Here is a 22,299-nt window from a genome sequence, read left to right as displayed (position 1 = left end):
ATTAGCGTATAGTCACAGGCACACAGCTGTACACCAGGGGTAGGGCTGATACTAGCATTAGCGTATAGTCACAGGCACATAGCTGTACACCAGGGGAAGGGCTGATACTAGCATTAGCGTATAGTCACAGGCGCACAGCTGTACACCAGGGGAAGGGCTGATACTAGCATTAGCGTATAGTCACAGGTACACAGCTGTACACCAGGGGAAGGGCTGATACTAGCATTAGCACATAGTCACAGGCACACAGCTGTACACCAGGGGAAGGGCTGATACTAGTATTAGCGTATAGTCACAGGCACACAGCTGTACACCAGGGGAAGGGCTGATACTAGCATTAGCGTATAGTCACAGGCACACAGCTGTACACCAGGGGAAGGGCTGATACTAGCATTAGCCTATAGTCACAGGCGCACAGCTGTACATCAGAGGAAGGGCTGATACTAGCATTAGCGTATAGTCACAGGTACACAGCTGTACACCAGGGGAAGGGCTGATACTAGCATTAGCGTACAGTCACAGGCGCACAGCTGTACACCGGGGGAAGGGCTGATACTAGCAATAGCATATAGTCACAGGCACACAGCTGTACACCGGGGGAAGGGCTGATACTAGCATTAGCGTATAGTCACAGGTACACAGCTGTACACCAGGGGAAGGGCTGATACTAGCATTAGCGTATAGTCACAGGCACACAGCTGTACACCAGGGGAAGGGCTGATACTAGCATTAGCGTATAGTCACAGGCACACAGCTGTACACCAGGGGAAGGGCTGATACTAGCATTAGCGTATAGTCACAGGCACACAGCTGTACACCGGGGGAAGGGCTGATACTAGCATTAGCGTATAGTCACAGGCACACAGCTGTACACCAGGGGAAGAGCTGATACTAGCATTAGTGTACAGTAACAGGCACACAGCTGTACACCAGGGGAAGGACTGATACTAGAAATTAGCGTATAGTCACAGGCGCACAGCTGTACACCAGGGGAAGGGCTGATACTAGCATTAGCTTATAGTCACAAGCACACAGCTGTACACCAGGGGAAGAGCTGATACTAGCATTAGCGTATAGTCACAGGCACACAGCTGTACACCAGGGGAAGGGCTGATACTAGCATTAGCGTATAGTCACAGGCACACAGCTGTACACCAGGGGAAGGGCTGATACTAGCATTAGCGTATAGTCACAGGCGCACAGCTGTACACCAGGGGAAGGGCTGATACTAGCATTAGCGTATAGTCACAGGCGCACAGCTGTACACCAGGGGAAGGGCTGATACTGGCATTAGCGTATAGTCACAGGCACACAGCTGTACACAAGGGGAAGGGCTGATACTAGCATTAGCGTATAGTCACAGGCGCACAGCTGTACACCAGGGGAAGGGCTGATACTAGCATTAGCGTATAGTCACAGGCACACAGCTGTACACCAGGGAAAGGGCTGATACTAGCATTAGCGTATAGTCACAGGCACATAGCTGTACACCAGGGGAAGAGCTGATACTAGCATTAGCGTATAGTCACAGGCACACAGCTGTACACCAGGGGAAGGACTGATACTAGAAATTAGCGTATAGTCACAGGCGCACAGCTGTACACCAGGGGAAGGGCTGATACTAGCATTAGCTTATAGTCACAGGCACACAGCTGTACACCAGGGGAAGGGCTGATACTAGCATTAGCATATAGTCACAGGCACACAGCTGTACACCAGGGGAAGGGCTGATACTAGCATTAGCGTATAGTCACAGGCACACAGCTGTACACCAGGGGAAGAGCTGATACTAGCATTAGCGTATAGTCACAGGCACACAGCTGTACACCAGGGGAAGGACTGATACTAAAAATTAGCGTATAGTCACAGGCACACAGCTGTACACCAGGGGAAGGGCTGATACTAGCATTAGCGTATAGTCACAGGCACACAGCTGTACACCAGGGGAAGGGCTGATACTAGCATTAGCGTATAGTCACAGGCACACAGCTGTACACCAGGGGAAGGACTGATACTAGAAATTAGCATATAGTCACAGGCGCACAGCTGTACACCAGGGGAAGGGCTGATACTAGCATTAGCTTATAGTCACAGGCACACAGCTGTACACCAGGGGAAGGGCTGATACTAGCATTAGCGTATAGTCACAGGCACACAGCTGTACACCAGGGGAAGGGCTGATACTAGCATTAGCGTATAGTCACAGGCACACAGCTGTACACCAGGGGAAGGGCTGATACTAGCATTAGCGTATAGTCACAGGCACACAGCTGTACACCAGGGGAAGGGCTGATACTAGTATTAGCGTATAGTCACAGGCACACAGCTGTACACCAGGGGAAGGGCTGATACTAGCATTAGCGTATAGTCACAGACACACAGCTGTACACCAGGGGAAGGGCTGATACTAGCATTAGCGTATAGTCACAAGCACACAGCTGTACACCAGGGGAAGGGCTGATACTAGCATTAGCGTACAGTCACAGGCGCACAGCTGTACACCAGGGGAAGGGCTGATACTAGCATTAGCGTATAGTCACAGGCACACAGCTGTACACCAGGGGAAGGGCTGATACTAGCATTAGCATAAAGTCACAGACACACAGCTGTACACCAGGGGAAGCGCTGATACTAGCATTAGTGTACAGTCACAGGCGCACAGCTGTACACCAGGGGAAGGGCTGATACAAGCATAAGCGTATAGTCACAGGCGCACAGCTGTACACCAGGGGAAGGACTGATACTAGCATTAGCGTATAGTCACAGGCACACATCTGTACACCGGGGGAAGGGCTGATACTAGCATCAGCGTATAGTCACAGGCACACAGCTGTACACCAGGGGAAGGGCAGATACAAGCATTAGCATATAGTCACAGTCACACAGCTGTACACCAGGGGAAGGGCTGATACTAGCATTAGCGTACAGTCACAGGCACACAGCTGTACACCAGGGGAAGGGCAGATACTAGCATTAGCATATAGTCACAGGTACACAGCTATACACCAGGGGAAGGGCTGATACTGGCATTAGCGTATAGTCACAGGCACACAGCAATACACCAGGGGAAGGGCTAATACTAGCATTAGCATATAGTCACAGTCACACAGCTGTACACCAGGGGAAGGGCTGATACTAGCATTAGCATATAGTCACAGGCACACAGCTGTACACCAAGGGAAGGGCTGATACTAGCATTAGCGTATAGTCACAGGCACACAGCTGTACACCAGGGGAAGGGCTGATACTAGTATTAGCATATAGTCACAGGCGCACAGCTGTACACCAGGGGAAGGGCTGATACTAGCATTAGCGTATAGTCACAGGCACACAGCTGTACACCAGGGGAAGGACTGATACTAGCATTAGCGTATAGTCACAGGCACACAGCTGTACACCAGGGGAAGGGCTGATACTAGTATTAGCATATAGTCACAGGCGCACAGCTGTACACCAGGGGAAGGGCTGATACTAGCATTAGCGTATTGTCACAGGCACACAGCTGTACACCAGGGGAAGGGCTGATACTAGCATTAGCGTATAGTCACAGGCACACAGCTGTACACCAGGGGAAGGGCTGATACTAGTATTAGCATATAGTCACAGGCACACAGCTGTACACCAAGGGAAGGGCTGATACTAGCATTAGCGTATAGTCACAGGCACACAGCTGTACACCAGGGGAAGGGCTGATACTAGTATTAGCATATAGTCACAGGCGCACAGCTGTACACCAGGGGAAGGGCTGATACTAGCATTAGCGTATTGTCACAGGCACACAGCTGTACACCAGGGGAAGGGCTGATACTAGCATTAGTGTATAGTCACAGGCACACAGCTGTACACCAGGGGAAGGGCTGATACTAGCATTAGCGTATAGTCACAGGCACACAGCTGTACACCAGGGGAAGGGCTGATACTAGCATTAGCGTATAGTCACAGGCACACAGCTGTACACTGGGGGGGAAGGGCTGATACTGGCATTAGCGTATAGTCACAGGCACACAGCTGTATACCGGGGGAAAGACTGACACTGGCATTAGCGTATAGTCACAGGCACACAGCTGTACACCAGGGGAAGGGCTGATACTAGCATTAGCGTATAGTCACAGTCGCACAGCTGTACACCAGGGGAAGCGCTGATACTGGCATTAGCATATAGTCACAGGCACACAGCTGTACACCAGGGGAAGGGCTGATACTAGCATTAGCGTATAGTCACAGGCACACAGCTGTACACCAGGGGAAGGACTGATACTAGCATTAGCGTATAGTCACAGGCACACAGCTGTACACCAGGGGAAGGGCTGATACTAGCATTAGCATATAGTCACAGGCACACAGCTGTACACCAGGGGAAGGGCTGATACTAGCATTAGCGTATAGTCACAGGCACACAGCTGTACACCAGGGGAAGGGCTGATACTAGCATTAGCGTATAGTCACAGGCACACAGCTGTACACCAGGGGAAGGGCTGATACTAGCATTAGCGTATAGTCACAGGCACACAGCTGTACACCAGGGGAAGGGCTGATACTAGCATTAGCGTATAGTCACAGGCACACAGCTGTACACCAGGGGAAGGGCTGATACTAGCATTAGCATATAGTCACAGGCACACAGCTGTACACCAGGGGAAGGGCTGATACTAGCATTAGCGTATAGTCACAGGCACACAGCTGTACACCAGGGGAAGGGCTGATACTAGCATTAGCATATAGTCACAGGCACACAGCTGTACACCAGGGGAAGGGCTGATACTAGCATTAGCGTATAGTCACAGGCACACAGCTGTACACCAGGGGAAGGGCTGATACTAGCATTAGCATATAGTCACAGGCACACAGCTGTACACCAGGGGAAGGGCTGATACTAGCATTAGCGTATAGTCACAGGCACACAGCTGTACACCAGGGGAAGGGCTGATACTAGCATTAGCGTATAGTCACTGGCACACAGCTGTACACCGGGAGAAGGGCTGATACTAGCATTAGCGTATAGTCACAGGCACACAGCTGTACACCGGGGGAAGGGCTGATACTAGCATTAGCGTATAGTCACAGGCACACAGCTGTACACCGGGGGAAGGGCTGATACTAGCATTAGCGTATAGTCACAGGCACACAGCTGTACACCAGGGGAAGGGCTGATACTAGCATTAGCGTATAGTCACTGGCACACAGCTGTACACCGGGGGAAGGGCTGATACTAGCATTAGCGTATAGTCACAGGCACACAGCTGTACACCGGGGGAAGGGCTGATACTAGCATTAGCGTATAGTCACTGGCACACAGCTGTACACCGGGGGAAGGGCTGATACTAGCATTAGCGTATAGTCACAGGCACACAGCTGTACACCAGGGGAAGGGCTGATACTAGCATTAGCGTATAGTCACAGGCACACAGCTGTACACCGGGGGAAGGGCTGATACTAGCATTAGCGTATAGTCACAGGCGCACAGCTGTACACCAGGGGAAGGATGATACTAGCATTAGTATATAGTCACAGGCACACAGCTGTACACCAGGGGAAGGGCTGATACTAGCATTAGCATATAGTCACAGACACACAGCTGTACACCAGGGGAAGGGCTGATACTAGCATTAGCGTATAGCCACAGGCACACAGCTGTACACCAGGGGAAGGGATGATACTAGCATTAGCGTATAGTCACAGGCACACAGCTGTACACCAGGGGAAGGGCTGATACTAGCATTAGCGTATAGTCACAGGCACACAGCTGTACACCGGGGGAAGGGCTGATACTAGCATTAGCGTATAGTCACAGGCACACAGCTGTACACCGGGGGAAGGGCTGATACTAGCATTAGCATATAGTCACAGGCACACAGCTGTACACCAGGGGAAGGGCTGATACTAGCATTAGCATATAGTCACAGGCACACAGCTGTACACCAGGGGAAGGGCTGATACTAGCATTAGCGTATAGTCACTGGCACACAGCTGTACACCAGGGGAAGGATGATACTAGCATTAGCGTATAGTCACAGGTACACAGCTGTACACCAGGGGAAGGATGATACTAGCATTAGCATATAGTCACAGGCACACAGCTGTACACCGGGGGAAGGGCTGATACTAGCATTAGCGTATAGTCACAGGCGCACAGCTGTACACCAGGGGAAGGATGATACTAGCATTAGCATATAGTCACAGGCACACAGCTGTACACCGGGGGAAGGGCTGATACTAGCATTAGCGTATAGTCACAGGCGCACAGCTGTACACCAGGGGAAGGGCTGATACTAGCATTAGCGTATAGTCACAGGCACACAGCTGTACACCGGGGGAAGGGCTGATACTAGTATTAGCATATAGTCACAGGCACACAGCTGTACACCAGGGGAAGGGATGATACTAGCATTAGCGTATAGTCACAGGCACACAGCTGTACACCAGGGGAAGGGCTGATACTAGCATTAGCGTATAGTCACAGGCACACAGCTGTACACCAGGGCAAGGGCTGATACTAGCATTAGCATATAGTCACAGGCACACAGCTGTACACCAGGGCAAGGGCTGATACTAGCATTAGCATATAGTCACAGGCACACAGCTGTACACCGGGGGAAGGGCTGATACTAGCATTAGCGTATAGTCACAGGCACACAGCTGTACACCGGGGGAAGGGCTGATACTAGCATTAGCATATAGTCACAGGCACACAGCTGTACACCAGGGGAAGGGCTGATACTAGCATTAGCATATAGTCACAGGCGCACAGCTGTACACCAGGGGAAGGGCTGATACTAGCATTAGCGTATAGTCACAGGCGCACAGCTGTACACCAGGGGAAGGGCAGATACTAGCATTAGCGTATAGTCACAGGCGCACAGCTGTACACCAGGGGAAGGGCAGATACTAGCATTAGCGTATAGTCACAGGCACACAGCTGTACACCAGGGGAAGGGCAGATACTAGCATTAGCGTATAGTCACAGGCGCACAGCTGTACACCAGGGGAAGGATGATACTAGCATTAGCATATAGTCACAGGCACACAGCTGTACACCAGGGGAAGGGCTGATACTAGCATTAGCGTATAGTCACAGGCGCATAGCTGTACACCAGGGGAAGGGCAGATACTAGCATTAGCGTATAGTCACAGGCGCACAGCTGTACACCAGGGGAAGGGCAGATACTAGCATTAGCGTATAGTCACAGGCGCACAGCTGTACACCAGGGGAAGGGCTGATACTAGCATTAGCATATAGTCACAGGCACACAGCTGTACACCAGGGGAACGGCTGATACTAGCATTAGCGTATGGTCACAGGCACACAGCTGTACACGGGGGGGAGAGCTGATACTAGTATTAGCGTATAGTCACAGGCGCACAGCTGTACACCAGGGGACGGGCTGATACTAGCATTAGCATATAGTCACAGGCACACAGCTGTACACCAGGGGAAGGGCTGATACTAGCATTAGCGTATAGTCACAGGCACACAGCTGTACACCAGGGGAAGGGCTGATACTAACATTAGCGTATAGTCACAGGCACACAGCTGTACACCAGGGGAAGGACTGATACTAGCATTAGCGTATAGTCACAGGCACACAGCTGTACACCGGGGGAAGGGCTGATACTAGCATTAGCATATAGTCACAGGCACACAGCTGTACACCAGGGGAAGGGCTGACACTAGCATTAGCGTATAGTCACAGGCACACAGCTGTACACCAGGGGAAGGGCTGATACTAACATTAGCGTATAGTCACAGGCACACAGCTGTACACCAGGGGAAGGGCTGATACTAGCATTAACATATAGTCACAGGCGCACAGCTGTACACCGGTGGAAGGGCTGATACTGGCATCAGTATATTGGGGGTCATTCTGAGCTGATGGGAGCACATTTACGATCATCTTCCCAGACATCCGGGGGGACGCCCAGCACAGGGCTAGTCCGCCCCGCATGTCAGTCCGGCCCCCCCGCACAAGTACAAAAGCATCGCACAGCAAGTATAGAAGCAGCAGTACAAGCGCCTGCGCCTTGTACACAGGGACATCATGTGCAATGCCATTTTCCTACTGATTTCTGTGTGGAGCAGCAGCAGCCTCCGCAGGACTCCAGAGGGGTAAGTATAATTATATGGGTGCAGGGTGTGCGGTGTGGGCCCCCCTGTACCAAAGGGGCCCATTTGCACTGCATACACTGCACCCATTATAGACAGGCAACTGTATAATACAGACTTTTCTGTATCAAATGTTCAAGAACTCAGATGTCAACTTTAATGTCTCTCTTATTTGTTCTTGCCCATGAACTTTCCAGAATATATGTATGTTTCATCTGCTCAGTGCAAGCCAGTCATTAAATACATTCGAGTTAGGCATAAACTCCCTAATACTGTGACCCTGCAGCACAGTGTAGCTGCCAGGGCCGTTTCTTGGACCAGGCAAGCTGTGCTATCGCACTGGGCGTCACAGCCACTGTCTGCGGCAGTATTTCATGTGGACTGGCCGTCTGCAAGAAATACAGCTGAAAATGTCCCAGCCAAAATGGCCACTACCTGATTGGAGACATACAAGAGGTCCTACTGGACCGCTAGAACAGGGACATGATGCAGGAGCTCACAGCTGTACCCAGAAGTGCTCGGACCGCACTTACCAGCCGGCGGCTGGGAGAAATAAGGTGGGAAGATGCTGGCACCAACCCCTGAGAACGAGCTGAGAAAATTGTGGGGCATAATTTGTAAGGGGCATTATTGTGTGGGGCATAATATAGTGCCAGGGGCATAACTGAGGTGTACGGCAGTCTTTTGCTGCAAGGCCATGCCCCTTTTTACAAGCGCTGATGATTTTTCCCCCCGAAGGTGTCATGTGGGGGGGGGGGGGGGGGAGGTAGGGGAGGGGTGTGAGGGGAACAGAGTTAGTGCATCAAGTGACAAAGGGACAAGTTTACACATTGATCCTACTCACCGATTCCCAATTGAGAAATCTCTTCAAGTTCAGCCTCTGACTTGGCCGTTGCAATGGAATGGGGCAACTTCAAAGTGAACGGAAGAACGTCCCTGTTGTCAAGAGAAAATTAAACAATTAAATATTGCCGCAGCCATCATGTTTTCTATTGGCATCCAAGAGTACAAAATACAATAGCAAATTTCTTCGATTTACATACTGTATGTTGGAAATTTTCTCCGCTATTAATATTGGTGCAGCGGGATGCGGTCATGTTACCGGCATTCGGGATCACCATGCTGACGCAGGGATCCCGAGTGATCAAAATGCCAGCAGACAAAATGCAAACCCGCAGGGACTATTCCCACTCATGGGTGTCCACAACATCCATACAGTGGGAATAGAACCTGTGGCGGGGTCGGTATGCTGACCGCTGGGACCCCCAGCGCCAGTCTTCCAGCCCCAACCCAGTGCAGATATTCATTTTCTATGGGGAGTGTACACATTTTTGGGGGCTTTTAGAAGCCAGTTATTATCAGTATGACAACTTTCACAAATACAGATACTGAGCCTTATTTATGAGTTACCATGCATAAACTGGTCAAGCTGCCGGTCAAACTTCCCTCAATACAGATGGAGTTGTGGAGCAACAAAGCACTTTTTAACTTTTATCTATATAGTGCATGCGGATAATGAAAACGAATATCTGATTGGTTGTATTAGTTTACTTCTACAATACCCTGAATGCAATCTTGGTAAATTAGTTTAAGATTTGCTACAAAGAAAAAATATTTTACGCTTTTCAACTTACTTAAACACAAACAACTTTAATGATTATATAGACAAGAAGGCAAAATGTTCTGATCCTGACATCCTGTACAAGTTTGCTTTTGTTAACTAAGGCAACTTTTCAAAGATGACAATTGTCAGTAAAGGGAAGGGACAGTTGGTATACTAGATGGGTTGGTGTTGGAATATCGGCGGCTGCGATTCCGGAGGTCAGAATACCTATCCCGGGATCCCGGCTGCGGGGCACGCTAGAAAGCCACTTGCTTGCTGCGGTTGCCATACAGGCTTGCTGCGGTCGCCATGCTGCGGGCCTGATGGCTCCCTGCGCTCACCACAGGTTCTATTCCAGCCCTATGGGTGTCGTGGACACCCACGAGTGGGAATAGCCCTGGCACCGTTGCCAGCATTCTCGGCGGTCAGGATCCTGGTGTCGGTATTCTGACCGGCAGGAACCCGACCGCCGGGATATTGACTACATCCCTACTAGACAAGTCCCACTGAGTATACACACAAGACACTGCACAAATATTGCTTATCTCAGGCATTAGTATATGCTGTTCTGGTTTATATGCCCTTTAAACAAAATATAGTGACATTTAACAGAACTATCACCCTGTGTGAAGTCAGGAGGAACGGTAGAAAGCTTGCATGCATCCAACTTATCTCAAAAATACCTCTCCCCATATCATGGAGCTCTGTCTAAATACAGTAAGAAAGGAAAGTTTATTTGAGGTTGCCTGTAACACACAGTCCAAACACATCATTGTATAGAAGAGCTTGGAAAATGTCCAACAACTTCAGGAAAAACTCAGCATGAATGAAGAGCATGTGAGTTCACGCATAATGCGGTGGCTCACTGAGATTGTGCTATACTTTGTTACTCTATCCCATCCTGCAAATGTAGAATTGTCTTCCAAAGTACTGTAATCAAAGTATTATACAAATGAAAATATTATGGCAAACAAAGCAAAGGGGGACCTCTTCTGATATGCGCTGTCTGAGGCTCAAGGGGAGAGGGGGATTGCTGGGCACTGTAGTGGCCTTTAGTTCCGCCACCTCTGAGCCAGCAAGCTAAAGAATAGCATGTTCCCAACAGTCATCTGCTTTAATTACAGGATAATGAATATCAAGATATTTTGTCAGGAAGCCTGCTGGCTCCTGTCTACAAGCTGAGGATAATTTCACTTTCCGGCATGATAAAGCACGATTGGAATGGCCTGAAGAGAGCTGTGCACAGGAGATATTGCAAAACTTTTTGCGTGGAAGAGTGGGATAGGAATGCAACCTCTATCTGTATGAAGAGACTTATTCTAAAAGACCTATTGCAATTACAAAGGAAAAAGGTGCTTCCACAAAGTATTAATTTAGGGGTGTGAACACTTACGCAATTAGGCTATTGCAGGTTAAGGAAAACCTAATATCTGGATTTCAGATTTTCCATCTCAGTTACCAATATATCCACTATGGGGTAGATTGAATTAGGCACGGAGGTTACCCCACAGCTAATGGCCAGTCTGAATGAAACAGCTGCAGCAACCCCATATACTTAGCCCTAGAGCACAGGTTCTCAAACTCGGTCCTCAGGACCCCACACAGTGCATGTTTTGCAGGTCTCCTCACAGAATCACAAGTGAAATAATTAGCTTCACCTGTGGACCTTTTAAAATGTGTCAGTGAGTAATTAATACACCTGTGCACTTGCTGGGTTACCTGCAAAACATGCACTGTGTGGGGTCCTGAGGACCGAGTTTGAGAACCACTGCCCTAGAGGAATGATTTTGCCTTGCAGCCTCAGGAGCAGCAAGGAAAATCTGCATTGAAAGCAGTCTGCACTTCAACGTGTGGAGGGACCCATACACTCCAGCAATTTGCACGGAATATATGGGTTAGTGCGCATTAACCCACGGTTTACCAAGTGGGGAAAATGAATTCCTGCACCTAAATTAATCCCCCCTATATGCCTAAAACTGCACAGACTCTACCATGGTAAAGACATCAACACTGACCTTAAGCTATAAGTAACAAATGGCATGGGTGTTAGACAGTGCACCTTCATGATGCTTATAGCTGTAGGTAAGGAGTGTTACAGTTCTCATTTTTCTAAGTGGAGCTCTGCTTTAATTGTATGCATCCGCAATGCTTAACACACAGTGTAACAATGTATATTATGCACTCCCCATTATATAATAATGCATAACCTGGGCGGTAAGCTATCATTGTGGGCTGTATTTATGAAGCATCAGCCTTTGTAAGCCGCCACTTCTTCCTGGCTTGGAGCTGAACACGTAATGCCACACTAACATTCAAGCACGACAGGCATACACTGAATGTTAGTGACACTTTCAATTTTCAGCTCCAACCCGCTCTGACGTGGCGGCTTACAAAAGCCAACTATTTGTAAATATAGCCCGATGCCTCTAAGTGAAAAGTAGTGAAAGCCCATCTCTTAATTAGAGTATTACTCCATTCAATACTACGTACAGTAATACACCCTCAGAACCGTCCCCGTTTCCACACTGGCTTCTTTATCTTGAGCTCCCGCTAGATTCTAAATGCTGTTGTGAGCAGGGCCCTCATGTTTATATTTATTTTGTCTATATTGTCCATTTTCCCCACTGTCCAGCGCTGAGGGTCACTGTGGCACCTTACAAATCAATGATAAAGAAGTATCACAATGGGGCTCATTTAGAATTGAACGTATGTTACTATAGCTACACAAAAATTTAAAAAGGTTTATGTGTTGTCACTGAGCTGTGATTTATATCGTGTGTAGAGATGGAAGGGCGCCGGCAAGCATAGGCTGGGATCCACGTCTTTTAGCAGTCGTATCTCTTGCAGGTGATTGAGGGCTGGGTCACCAATAAGCAGTGAGGATGATTGGGTAGGCTGTGTGTATCCTGACACTTATAAATATGCTTAATTCTTATGCACTTTTTCCTATGTACATTTGGAGCATATATGCATCCACCCCTAAATGAGCTCCAATATGAACAAAAGTTCTTGTAGGGAGAAATCCCATCCAGAACAGCTTACAATCTGGAGGGCACGGAGTTTAGCTATTTCCGAATCATATTAACAATAACAACTTCCTGACCAGTGACCAAATATTTTTTTTAGAATTCAAGGTAGAACAAGTTTGCACCGTGACACATTGTTCCGACGGACTGCTACAAACCGTGACTTGTTTCTAAATTATCAGTGAAGGAAAAGTCCCTTTTGAGATGGAAAATGAGATCACACTGCACCTAGCGGTGGCACAAACCCATCATTAGCCAGCTCTGCCCAATGAATACATGGGAGCATTGGGTGCAGATGACCCCAAGCCACTTCCTTTCATAGGACCAGATCTTATTACATCTTTCCTTGGTCTGCAGCCCAGACGAACATTATCCTCATTCAACCAACAACATGTGCATAATACAGGAATTCCAAACACAAACTCCAACATTAATGCTTCTACACCACAGCTTAAACCACAGATTTGTATCATTGCTACTAATATAAATATGATAATATTGAAAAAACAACTCAGGAACAACAGATCTTTAATAGTTTTGAACAGGCCCCAGAATACACACCACCAATAGACTTAAAAACATAAACGCTTATGGTGCTCATACACTTGTGCGATTGAGCACTTCGATTTCCCTTGAAGCTCCCCGTGTGATAAATCGAATCAAAAGTGCTTTTTGGTGCATTTGATGCGCATACAATCATGCGATTTATCGCATGCCCCTTGCGACCAGAAATCGGGTGATCGAATGCGATCAGATCGCATGCTGCCCAAAGCACACCAGATTTATCTTTGAGATCTGATGAAATTTGCATAAAGGGCTCAGCTATCTGGGGCAGAGGCGTAAGTTCGTCCCAGTCGCCCGGAGGCATGATAAATGTTGGTGCCATATGTAACTATCCGGCACTCAGGGTGAACAGTAGTAGCGTGCACAGGTACCTTTCCCAATAGTAATATAGATACACATAAAAAGTGGACGCACTCCAAGTCAGTCATTACAATAAAAACAGATACCAGCATACCTTTATAGTACACCTACAGTGCTCCCTCACCCGCCAACAGGTCTCGATGGAGATGCTTTGGCGCAGCGGTGTGCCGATATATATAAAGAACACACAAACACCTCATTCACTTAAAAGCACACACACGCCTCTTTCACTTAAACATACACACACACCGCTTTCACTTTAACACACAAACGCCTTTCACTTAAACACACACATGCCTCTTTCACTTAAAAACACACACGTGCCTCTTTCACTCACACACACATGCCTCCTTCACTTAAAAACACACATGCCGCTTTCACTTAAAAACTCACACATGCCTCTCACACGTGCCTCTTTCACTCACACACACACACATGCCTCCTTCACTTAAAAACACACACACACCGCTTTCACTTAAACACACCTGCACATGCCTCTCACTTACACACACACACACACACGCCTCTCACTTACACACACACGCCTCACACACACACACCCCTCCATATATTTGTAAGGTAGCGTGTACCCAGACCAGGTGTGTGCTCTGTACATAGGTGGTCATTCCGAGTTGATTGCAGTCAGCAACTAGTACACGCCTATGGGGGAGTGTATTTTAGCTTAGCAGGGCTGCGAACGCTTGTGCAGCCCTGCTAAGCTAAAAAAAATTCAAGCAAAAGAAGACTAGGCCTGGACATTCTTAACCTGTGAGACGATCTCTGTGATGCTGGGGCCAGCTTTGACATCACACCTCCGCCCTCCGTTGTCCTGGACACGCCTGCGTTTTACTCACCACTCCCCAAAAACGGTCTCCAACGGTCCGAATCCGCCCTGCCACGCCTCCTTCCTGTCAATCTTCTTAACGGTCGCCTCTGCGACCACTTCCGTCGGTAGGCGCGACGTAACCCGGCGACCTCTGTCGCTGGGCAACATTGCACACGCGCACAGCATCCACCGCGCATGCGCATTCCGCACCCGTTCGCACTGCAGCGAGAAACCGCTGCGTGCGAACGGGTTGGAATGACCCCCATAGTCCTGTAGAAATGCTCAAATGCCTCCTTTAATCCTTGCCTCTCACACACGTGCCTCTCACACACACACGTCTCTCACTTACACACACATACCTCTCACACACACATGCCTCACACACACATGCATGCCTCTCACACACATGCCTCTCACTTATACACATGCCTCTCACTTATGAACTCCAACGCCTGTGTGGCTCACGCCTATCTATTTTTCTAAGTATTGCAGTGTGTGTGTGACAGGTAAAGCTAAAGACGCCTGTAACGTCCGTAATACGTTGAAAAGTCTTTGCTGGTGGCAGCTGAAAGTATTTAAATAAAATCGTGTGTCAAAAGTGATCCCCGTACGGCGCATGCGGCAATTCTCAAATTGGCGTATTTGTGGAATTGGCCGGCAGCGTCGTCACAAAGTGGTACACACACCTCACTTACACACACTCCTCTCACTTACACACACATACACACATGCCTCTCACACACACACGCCTCTCACTTACACATTCACTCACTTACACACACACATGCCTCTTTTACTTGAACACACAACTTTCCTTAAAAACACACACACACACACACACACACACACACACACACACACACACACACACACACACACACACCTCACTTAAAACATGCACACACAAAACACAGTGCTTCCAATATTTATCAAAGTCCCCCCAGCGCCCCCAACTACACCTTCCCCACCACAGTGCAGCTTGAGGCCAGTGCCTACCTTTGGCTATCATCAGCCTGACGAGGAACAGAGAGCTTCACTCGGCTGGCTTGCTTAACTGGAAGGGCCCGGGAGGAGCTGTGCTCTGTGCCAGCTCTCTGTATATACAGGAGGCAGCTTCCGTGTCACGGACACAGCTCCTCCGTCTGTAAGAATCGTTAAAAAAAAAAGTATCAGCGAGCGATCGTCAGCGGGAGACAGTGGAGGAGAGGTGCCCCCTTGAGGTCAGGAGCCCGGCGGCAGCCGACTCCACTGCCTCCCACAGTTCCGCCCCTGATCTGGGGGGTATATAGAGTGGCAGCCATATTAACACTGTGCACTTCTGTTTGCTCTGTGACTAGAGAGGCTTGGTGCTCATTCCACATTGCTAGCTACTGTGCACTGCTTTGTTCTGCCTGGCATTACAAAATGCTTCTATCCTGCTTTGTGTAGTGATGGATTCTTCTGCTCGTTATCAAGCTCTGATGTCCTATGCTGTGCTGAAGTTAAGTGCAGACAGGGAGAGGGCCCAGCATAGGAGGAGGTTGAGATCGTGCTGGACCAAGGAATGACTGCTTCAGTGGCCTACTCGTTCCTACATTCCCCTCCTGGATGAGATTAGGGACAATAACCCAGACGACTTCCGCAACTTCCTGTGCATGGATGATGGCACCTTCCAGGAGTTGCTGCGTCTGGTGACCCCCTGCATTGAGAAGCGGGATACCAAATTGCAGGTTCCTATCCCTGCTGAGGAGATGCTCGTGGCATGTCGTTTGAGGACCTGAAGTTTGGGACCCGTATCTCTGCGCAGGCTTTGGGACACATCATACCTGAAACCTGCAAGGCTATTATCAAGGTGCGTCAGTACAAGTACTGCAAGGTAAGAAAATGATACCACATGTTGCTTGCAGATTTACAAAATGTTTAATTTTTAAAACTGCATTTGGTAGAATTTTTATATTTTTTTATTTCAAAACAAAACTTTTTTTTATTAAATATGTGGCCAACATGGCTGAACTTTAGCAAACAGTATAGGTTTTCATGATGCAGTACATCTGCATCATTACATTTATGAGATGAAAACAAAACTGCTATATATAGCAACAGATGTGGTGCATTCTGATACTATGGCGTTGTGTGGCACCGCAGCCAGGGGCACAATGCACACATGCAGCTTAGGGTAGGAAGATGGGTCCCCGGTTCCATCAACCTGCACCGAGTTGCACGTGTGTATTGTGCCCCTGGCAGTAGTGCCACTCAATGCCGTAGTATCAGAATGCAGCACATCTACTGCAATATATAACAAGGGCAGCATTACATTTGTGAACCGTAAAAGAAAAAGGTATATATATATCAAAGCATATACTATATCTTTATAGTAATGTATCTTCAAAATGTAATATTGCATCTAAATCTGGTGCAGTATGATATACAGTGTTTTTGGAGTGGCAGCACTTTCAGGGGCACAATGCACACATGCAGGTAGGCTCGGCTTCAGGCTCCCTGGAACCATCAACCTGATTCAAGCTGAATGTGTGCATGAACCACATGAAAGCGGTGCCACTAAAATGCTGTATATCATAGTGCACCAGATCTATCACAATATACACCAAGGGCAGCAGGAATTTTATATATACCAACAGATGTGGTGCATTCTGATACTACAGTGAGTGTCACTGGTGCCAGGGGCGCAATGCACACATGCAGCTAGGGGCAGGAAGATGGGTCCCCGGTACCATCAACCTGTCCCTAGCAGCATGTGTGCATTGTCCGCCTGAAAGCGGTGACATTCACCGTAGTATCAGAATATACAACATCTGTTGGTATGTATAACAAGCAGTAAATCAGAATCACCCTACATTTCAAAGAGACTTGTCTCCTCCACCTCCTCCAGATCCCCCTCTGGACAGAATTGCGGAAAGGGAATGGTGGATGTGTGGCTGGTTTGGGAAGGGTAGCTGGGTTGAGGAGGAGATTGGATAGTGGAGGAAGGGTGGGTGGATGGGGGCGGGGGTTGACGATAACGGGAAGGGTAGCTGGTTTGAGGAGGAGGATGGAAAGTGGAGGGAGAGTAGGTGGGTGGGGCCTGCGGTGGAGTATAACGGTAAGGGTAGCTGGGATGCGGAGGAGGATGGCTATTGGAGGAAGGGTTGGTGGATGATGGACTGAAGGGAAAACGGTGATGTGGAGCACGTGCCTCAGGTTCTGGTTCAGCAACGTTGCACTCTAGTTTCAGTTGTCCTTTGCCTGCTTTATACAAAACCTGTGACACCAGGCGCTGGCACTCTTGTTGCTGCTCTTCGGAAAGCTTTTGCATGGTTTTGCTCACATAGGAGGCAAAATCGTCAATTTCGTCTGGTTTATGGACCAGCTGTAAAGGGGCCTGCATTAGTAAAGTGATGGTAGGCATCCGATTGTGTAAAGCTTGAGTAATGCTGGGAAGCAGTTGGTTTCCCGACGGACGGGATACCGGGGGTCGATATACAGACGCTGTGATCCCAAAGGAGCACACAATCACGGTGTCTAGATACAGATGCCGTACAGGATACTGGCATCACAATATCGACAGATGGCATCCCGATTGTCCTGACAGAGTACGATGGAGGGGGCCGTGCCATTTTTATTTTTTATTTTTTTTATTTTTACAGGCCTTGCAACATCTGTGCAGATGACCATCACCAGTCTCATACAACCCAGTTACACCTCTTCCAATAATTGTAGTTGTGATCACAATGGTTGCATCACATGTACAGTACCTGTATATGATTGGTTCTAGAGTGTTTGTGTGCCATAACATACAAGACACAGTATGCTGTACCAAAAGGCATGCATTAAACTCTTAACTGAATCCCCAAAGTGACTTAGATGTACACATCTGTCTGGAAAATTCAAGTATTTTCATTAAACCTGCCTAAAAAGATCTGCTTGATTGGACAGATACTGTAGTTATCTTATACACTCTACTGATTGGGTAATACCAAAACTTCTTATCCAGTAACTGAAGTCAGACGGACCCACCCTCCCACCCCTCAACTTGGAATTGCTACAACTATATCTTTGATCATGATGATGATGATGATGATTATCCTGTATTTATATGGCGCCACAAGGGTTCCGCAGCACCCAATTACAGAGTACATAAACGAATAATCAAAACAGGAAAACAGTGACTTACAGTTGAAGGCAATATAGGACAAGTACAGGGTACATAAACATATCCACATCAGCAGGTGACACTGACATAAGTAACAGGTGGCAGAATACCGTGGGATTTGGTGCAGTCGAAAAATATTAAAGTAAGAAAAGGATAAGCACATGAGGGAAGAGGACCCTACTCGTGAGAGCTTACATTCTAAAGGGGAGGGACAGACAGGGGTGACACAGATGGAATAGACAGAGCATGGAACAGAGGGTTAGGATGGCATTTGGCTGGGTTTGGAGAAGAAGAGGGTCTTGAGACCGCTTGAAGGGGGTCATTCTGACCCGTTCGCACGCAGCGGTTCTTCGCTGCGATGCGAATGGGTCGGAACTGCGCATGTGCGGCGCCCGCAATGTGTAATGCGCCCGCAATGCGCACTCACATCGTTGCCGTCGCTGGGCAGTGGTCAGAATAAAGAAGAAAGGGATCGCTAGCGTGATCGCAAGAAGATTGACAGCGGGGAGGCGTTCCGGGGGGCGTCTACTCACTGTTTGGAGGTAGGAGTGGGAGGAAGTAATCAGTAGGCAGGAGAGTTGGCGTGCATTACATGTATAGTCTAACTTCACAGCAACAGTATAATAATTCACCAACTATCAGTATATTTGCACTAAATATAGCAGTCAATGGAGTCTATTCATGAAGCAGTGAAAAAAGTGGAGAAGTGAGCCAGTGAAGAAATTGCCAATGGCAACGAATAAGCATTTAAGTAACATTTAAATTTGCATACTGTAACATTATACAGAGCAGCTGATTGGTTGCCATGGGCAACTTCTCCACTTACCCACTTCTCCACTCTTTTCACTATTTCATGGATAGACCCCAAAGTCTATTGCCAACAAACAGCGGAGGCTAATATATTTCATACAGAAGCACATATTCATGAGGATAGACATCTAGGAAGTAGGAGCTAGCACAATCATTGAGCCACCAAAGTGAATAGACCTATGTCCTGGGAGCCGAATTATCATGGATGACTATTTGAAACCTGATTGTATTTGACCTAGAATAATGTTTGGAGAAAGCTACTCAAATTCAGTGCTACTCATGCCTTATTCAGAAAGAGGAGTTCTTTGTATTTTTTGTCTCTCTTTTAAGTAAGTCAAGTTCTAACTTCTTCGTAAGCATCATAATCGTACAGTTAGTGATCAGCAGGAACAGTCCCTGTTTTCAGAGGATTTTTTTCCCCCCCTTTGGAGCCCGAGGTGCGTGGTTTCATCACCCAGTGGTCTGTGCAAAAACCGTGCTGGGGGCGTAGGACTTGGACCCTCTCCAAAAGGAGAAAGGCCCCGTTACTCCCCAAACCCTCAGAGCCAAAATGCCTACTGAGGGAAAAAGAGTCTTCAGGTCCCCTCATGCCGAAGCGCAGGGGGACCCCTTGAGTCCCAGACCCCCGGAGCCAAAAGGCTCCTTAGGGGGCAAGGGTCTTCAGACTTCCCTCCGCCTCACGGCTCGGGGTCATCCCTTTCTCCCCAGGATTGGCCGAAGCTTCCCCCGGGGAACAAAAAACCTTCAGCCCTCCCCAGAAGGAGAGGGCCTCGGCTACATGGGTAGAGGGTGGCCAATAAGGGTCTCACCTAAACCCCGCCAAAACGTGGACACACACACAAAAAACATAAAAAGGAGTGGTGAAGTGCAAAAAAAGTGTAAACACACGTGAAGAAGTGAAAAAATAAATAAACAGGCCCCAGCCAGAAGGCCGGGGAAGAGTAAAAATTATCCTTGCCCTAGCCAAAAAGCCGGGGCAAAGGAAAGTGGGTGCAGACAGAAGGAGTGAGGTGCTTAGTGCTAAAGTGCCGTACTAGTGCAAGGTGTGATAGGTCACCAGTGCATTTTCGGGCACCCATGGCTCTTCCAGCACCAGGGGAACATAGCACCTCAGGCTTCAGGCTGCTCCCGACCTCCAGCCAGACCAAGCTTCATACCCGCTCAATGCCAGGGTACAGGACTAACCCTCAGTGCGAGAGTAGATACTAAACCAGGCCGTTCTCCACTCCACGCAAGGGGCCCTATTTCATCCCCTTATAAGGATGGCGGATACTAAGCCCAGTTTTTCTCCACTCTCGACCAGAGCCAGTCCCTCCCCAGCACGGTGCTCCACAAGGTGTTTTTCCATTCCACACTAGGGACCTCTCACGCCCCCAGTGTAAGAACAGGTACTCCACCAAGTGTTTCCCTCGAGCAGGTACTACACTTGATCTTAGCCAAAAGGCAGAGAAGCCCTGTTTTCACAGGATGTTTCACTGGATCCAGACCTCAAGCACAAATGAATGGTTATTGTACGTATCTGAACCCTGATGACTTCACTGCCGGCCATAGTTGTATCGTATAGAAAATGTGTGGGACCTGATTTAAGTTTATTGAAGAGATTCCAATACTGTTCACATGTCAGACATGTAGGTTTCATTTAATGCTATCAAGCACCCTCTTACCTGGTCCAGTGGTTGTTCTTCACTGTGCAAGATCCCCCTTCCCCCAGGTTGCAGGAGTTTTGCCTTCTGATGCCATCCTCCCTAGGTCCAGTGGCTCTCCAACACTGACACCGCCCCCCCTAGGGGTGGGCACACGGTACTGTCAAGTGATTTGCAGTTGAGGTCCGCAGGGCAGGTAGCATCAAATAAAAAATTGGAAGTATCTATAGCTATTTGGTGCCAGAGTATTTGACAGTTACTCTTGCTCTAGAATCAGTTTTTATTATCCTGTCTCACCATGTACCAGTCCACTTCATAATCCCTGACCTGAGTCCCTGAATTCTTCTTGACTTACCGATTTTTAACCAGAGTCTAGAACACCCAACCTTTTGCTTGTTAGCAGTTACTGAGGAAATGCGTCTATGACCTACTGCTTCGTCTGACAATTCAGTATCTCCCTATATAGCATTCTTGCCCGGCTAGTTTCATTAAGAGGTCAGTTAAGGCCAGTACTCACTGGCCGATGTGAGAGAGATGTGTGCTGAGCGAACTGCTCAGCACACATCTCTCCCACCGCTCAGCACAGCGCGATGTGTGCTGAGCGTGCGGGGGGAGACGGGGGGGGTGCTCACCTCACCCAGCGGGTGAAGTGAGCGACCCGCTAGATTGAGCAGCGATAGCGTTGCGCGGTGCTGCGCATCGCTATCGCTGTAGGGGGTACACACGGAGCGATCATGCTTAAAATCTAAGCAATCTAGTCAGATTGCTTAGATTTTTAGCAGCGATCGCTCCGTGAGTACCCCCCTTTAGAGTGCCGCGACCTGTAGAATTCTGGCAATAATGCCCATACCACCTTGCACCTGTTAGACTCCGCTCCTCAACACTGCCAATGCAAACCCCTAACTTGCTAGGAGTCTAGATATCCTGCCTGTCCGACAGTACTAAAGGTCATAAGACAGCAAGTTTATTACTTATCTGAATTTATATCTTACATTGTCATGTGTAACAATCTTAATATAATCTAAAGGCATACATACACATCTTACCTGCTGATGCAGTAAAATGCGACAAGTCTAAACACATCCGCAAAACTAATTCCGGAGCCTTCCAAGGAAAAAGCTGGGGAGACAAAAGATAATGGACACCACATAAGACCACAAATAAGATGAGGTTAAATCCGATCCTGGTGTTTTTCTGCCGAGAGTAAGCAGTAATGTTTTGCAACTATCAAACAAAG

The 22,299-nt window shown here is 48.2% G+C and overlaps 1 protein-coding gene and 1 long non-coding RNA gene across 3 annotated transcripts in view; one reads left to right on the top strand and one right to left on the bottom strand.

Annotated features, from left to right (window-relative positions):
- The window catches only part of RIN2 (Ras and Rab interactor 2), a 333,537-nt gene that overhangs the window by 53,331 nt on the left and 257,907 nt on the right, over positions 1-22,299 (bottom strand). For both annotated transcript variants that reach the window (XM_063918164.1, XM_063918165.1), the window contains 2 exons: positions 22,109-22,181; positions 8,946-9,037 (listed from right to left, as the gene is read on the bottom strand). In XM_063918164.1, the coding sequence (XP_063774234.1) occupies positions 8,946-9,037; positions 22,109-22,181 (165 nt within the window). The remainder of the gene's footprint in view (positions 1-8,945; positions 9,038-22,108; positions 22,182-22,299) is intronic.
- Positions 1-22,299, top strand: part of LOC134910304 (uncharacterized) — a 52,767-nt gene that overhangs the window by 7,250 nt on the left and 23,218 nt on the right. The gene's annotated exons all lie outside the window — the stretch shown is intronic.

Source organism: Pseudophryne corroboree, chromosome 4 (genome assembly GCF_028390025.1).
Source record: "Pseudophryne corroboree isolate aPseCor3 chromosome 4, aPseCor3.hap2, whole genome shotgun sequence".
Lineage (NCBI taxonomy): Eukaryota > Metazoa > Chordata > Amphibia > Anura > Myobatrachidae > Pseudophryne > Pseudophryne corroboree.
The sequence above is the reverse complement of the archived record's forward strand: the minus strand, read 5'-3'. Positions and strand labels throughout refer to the sequence as shown.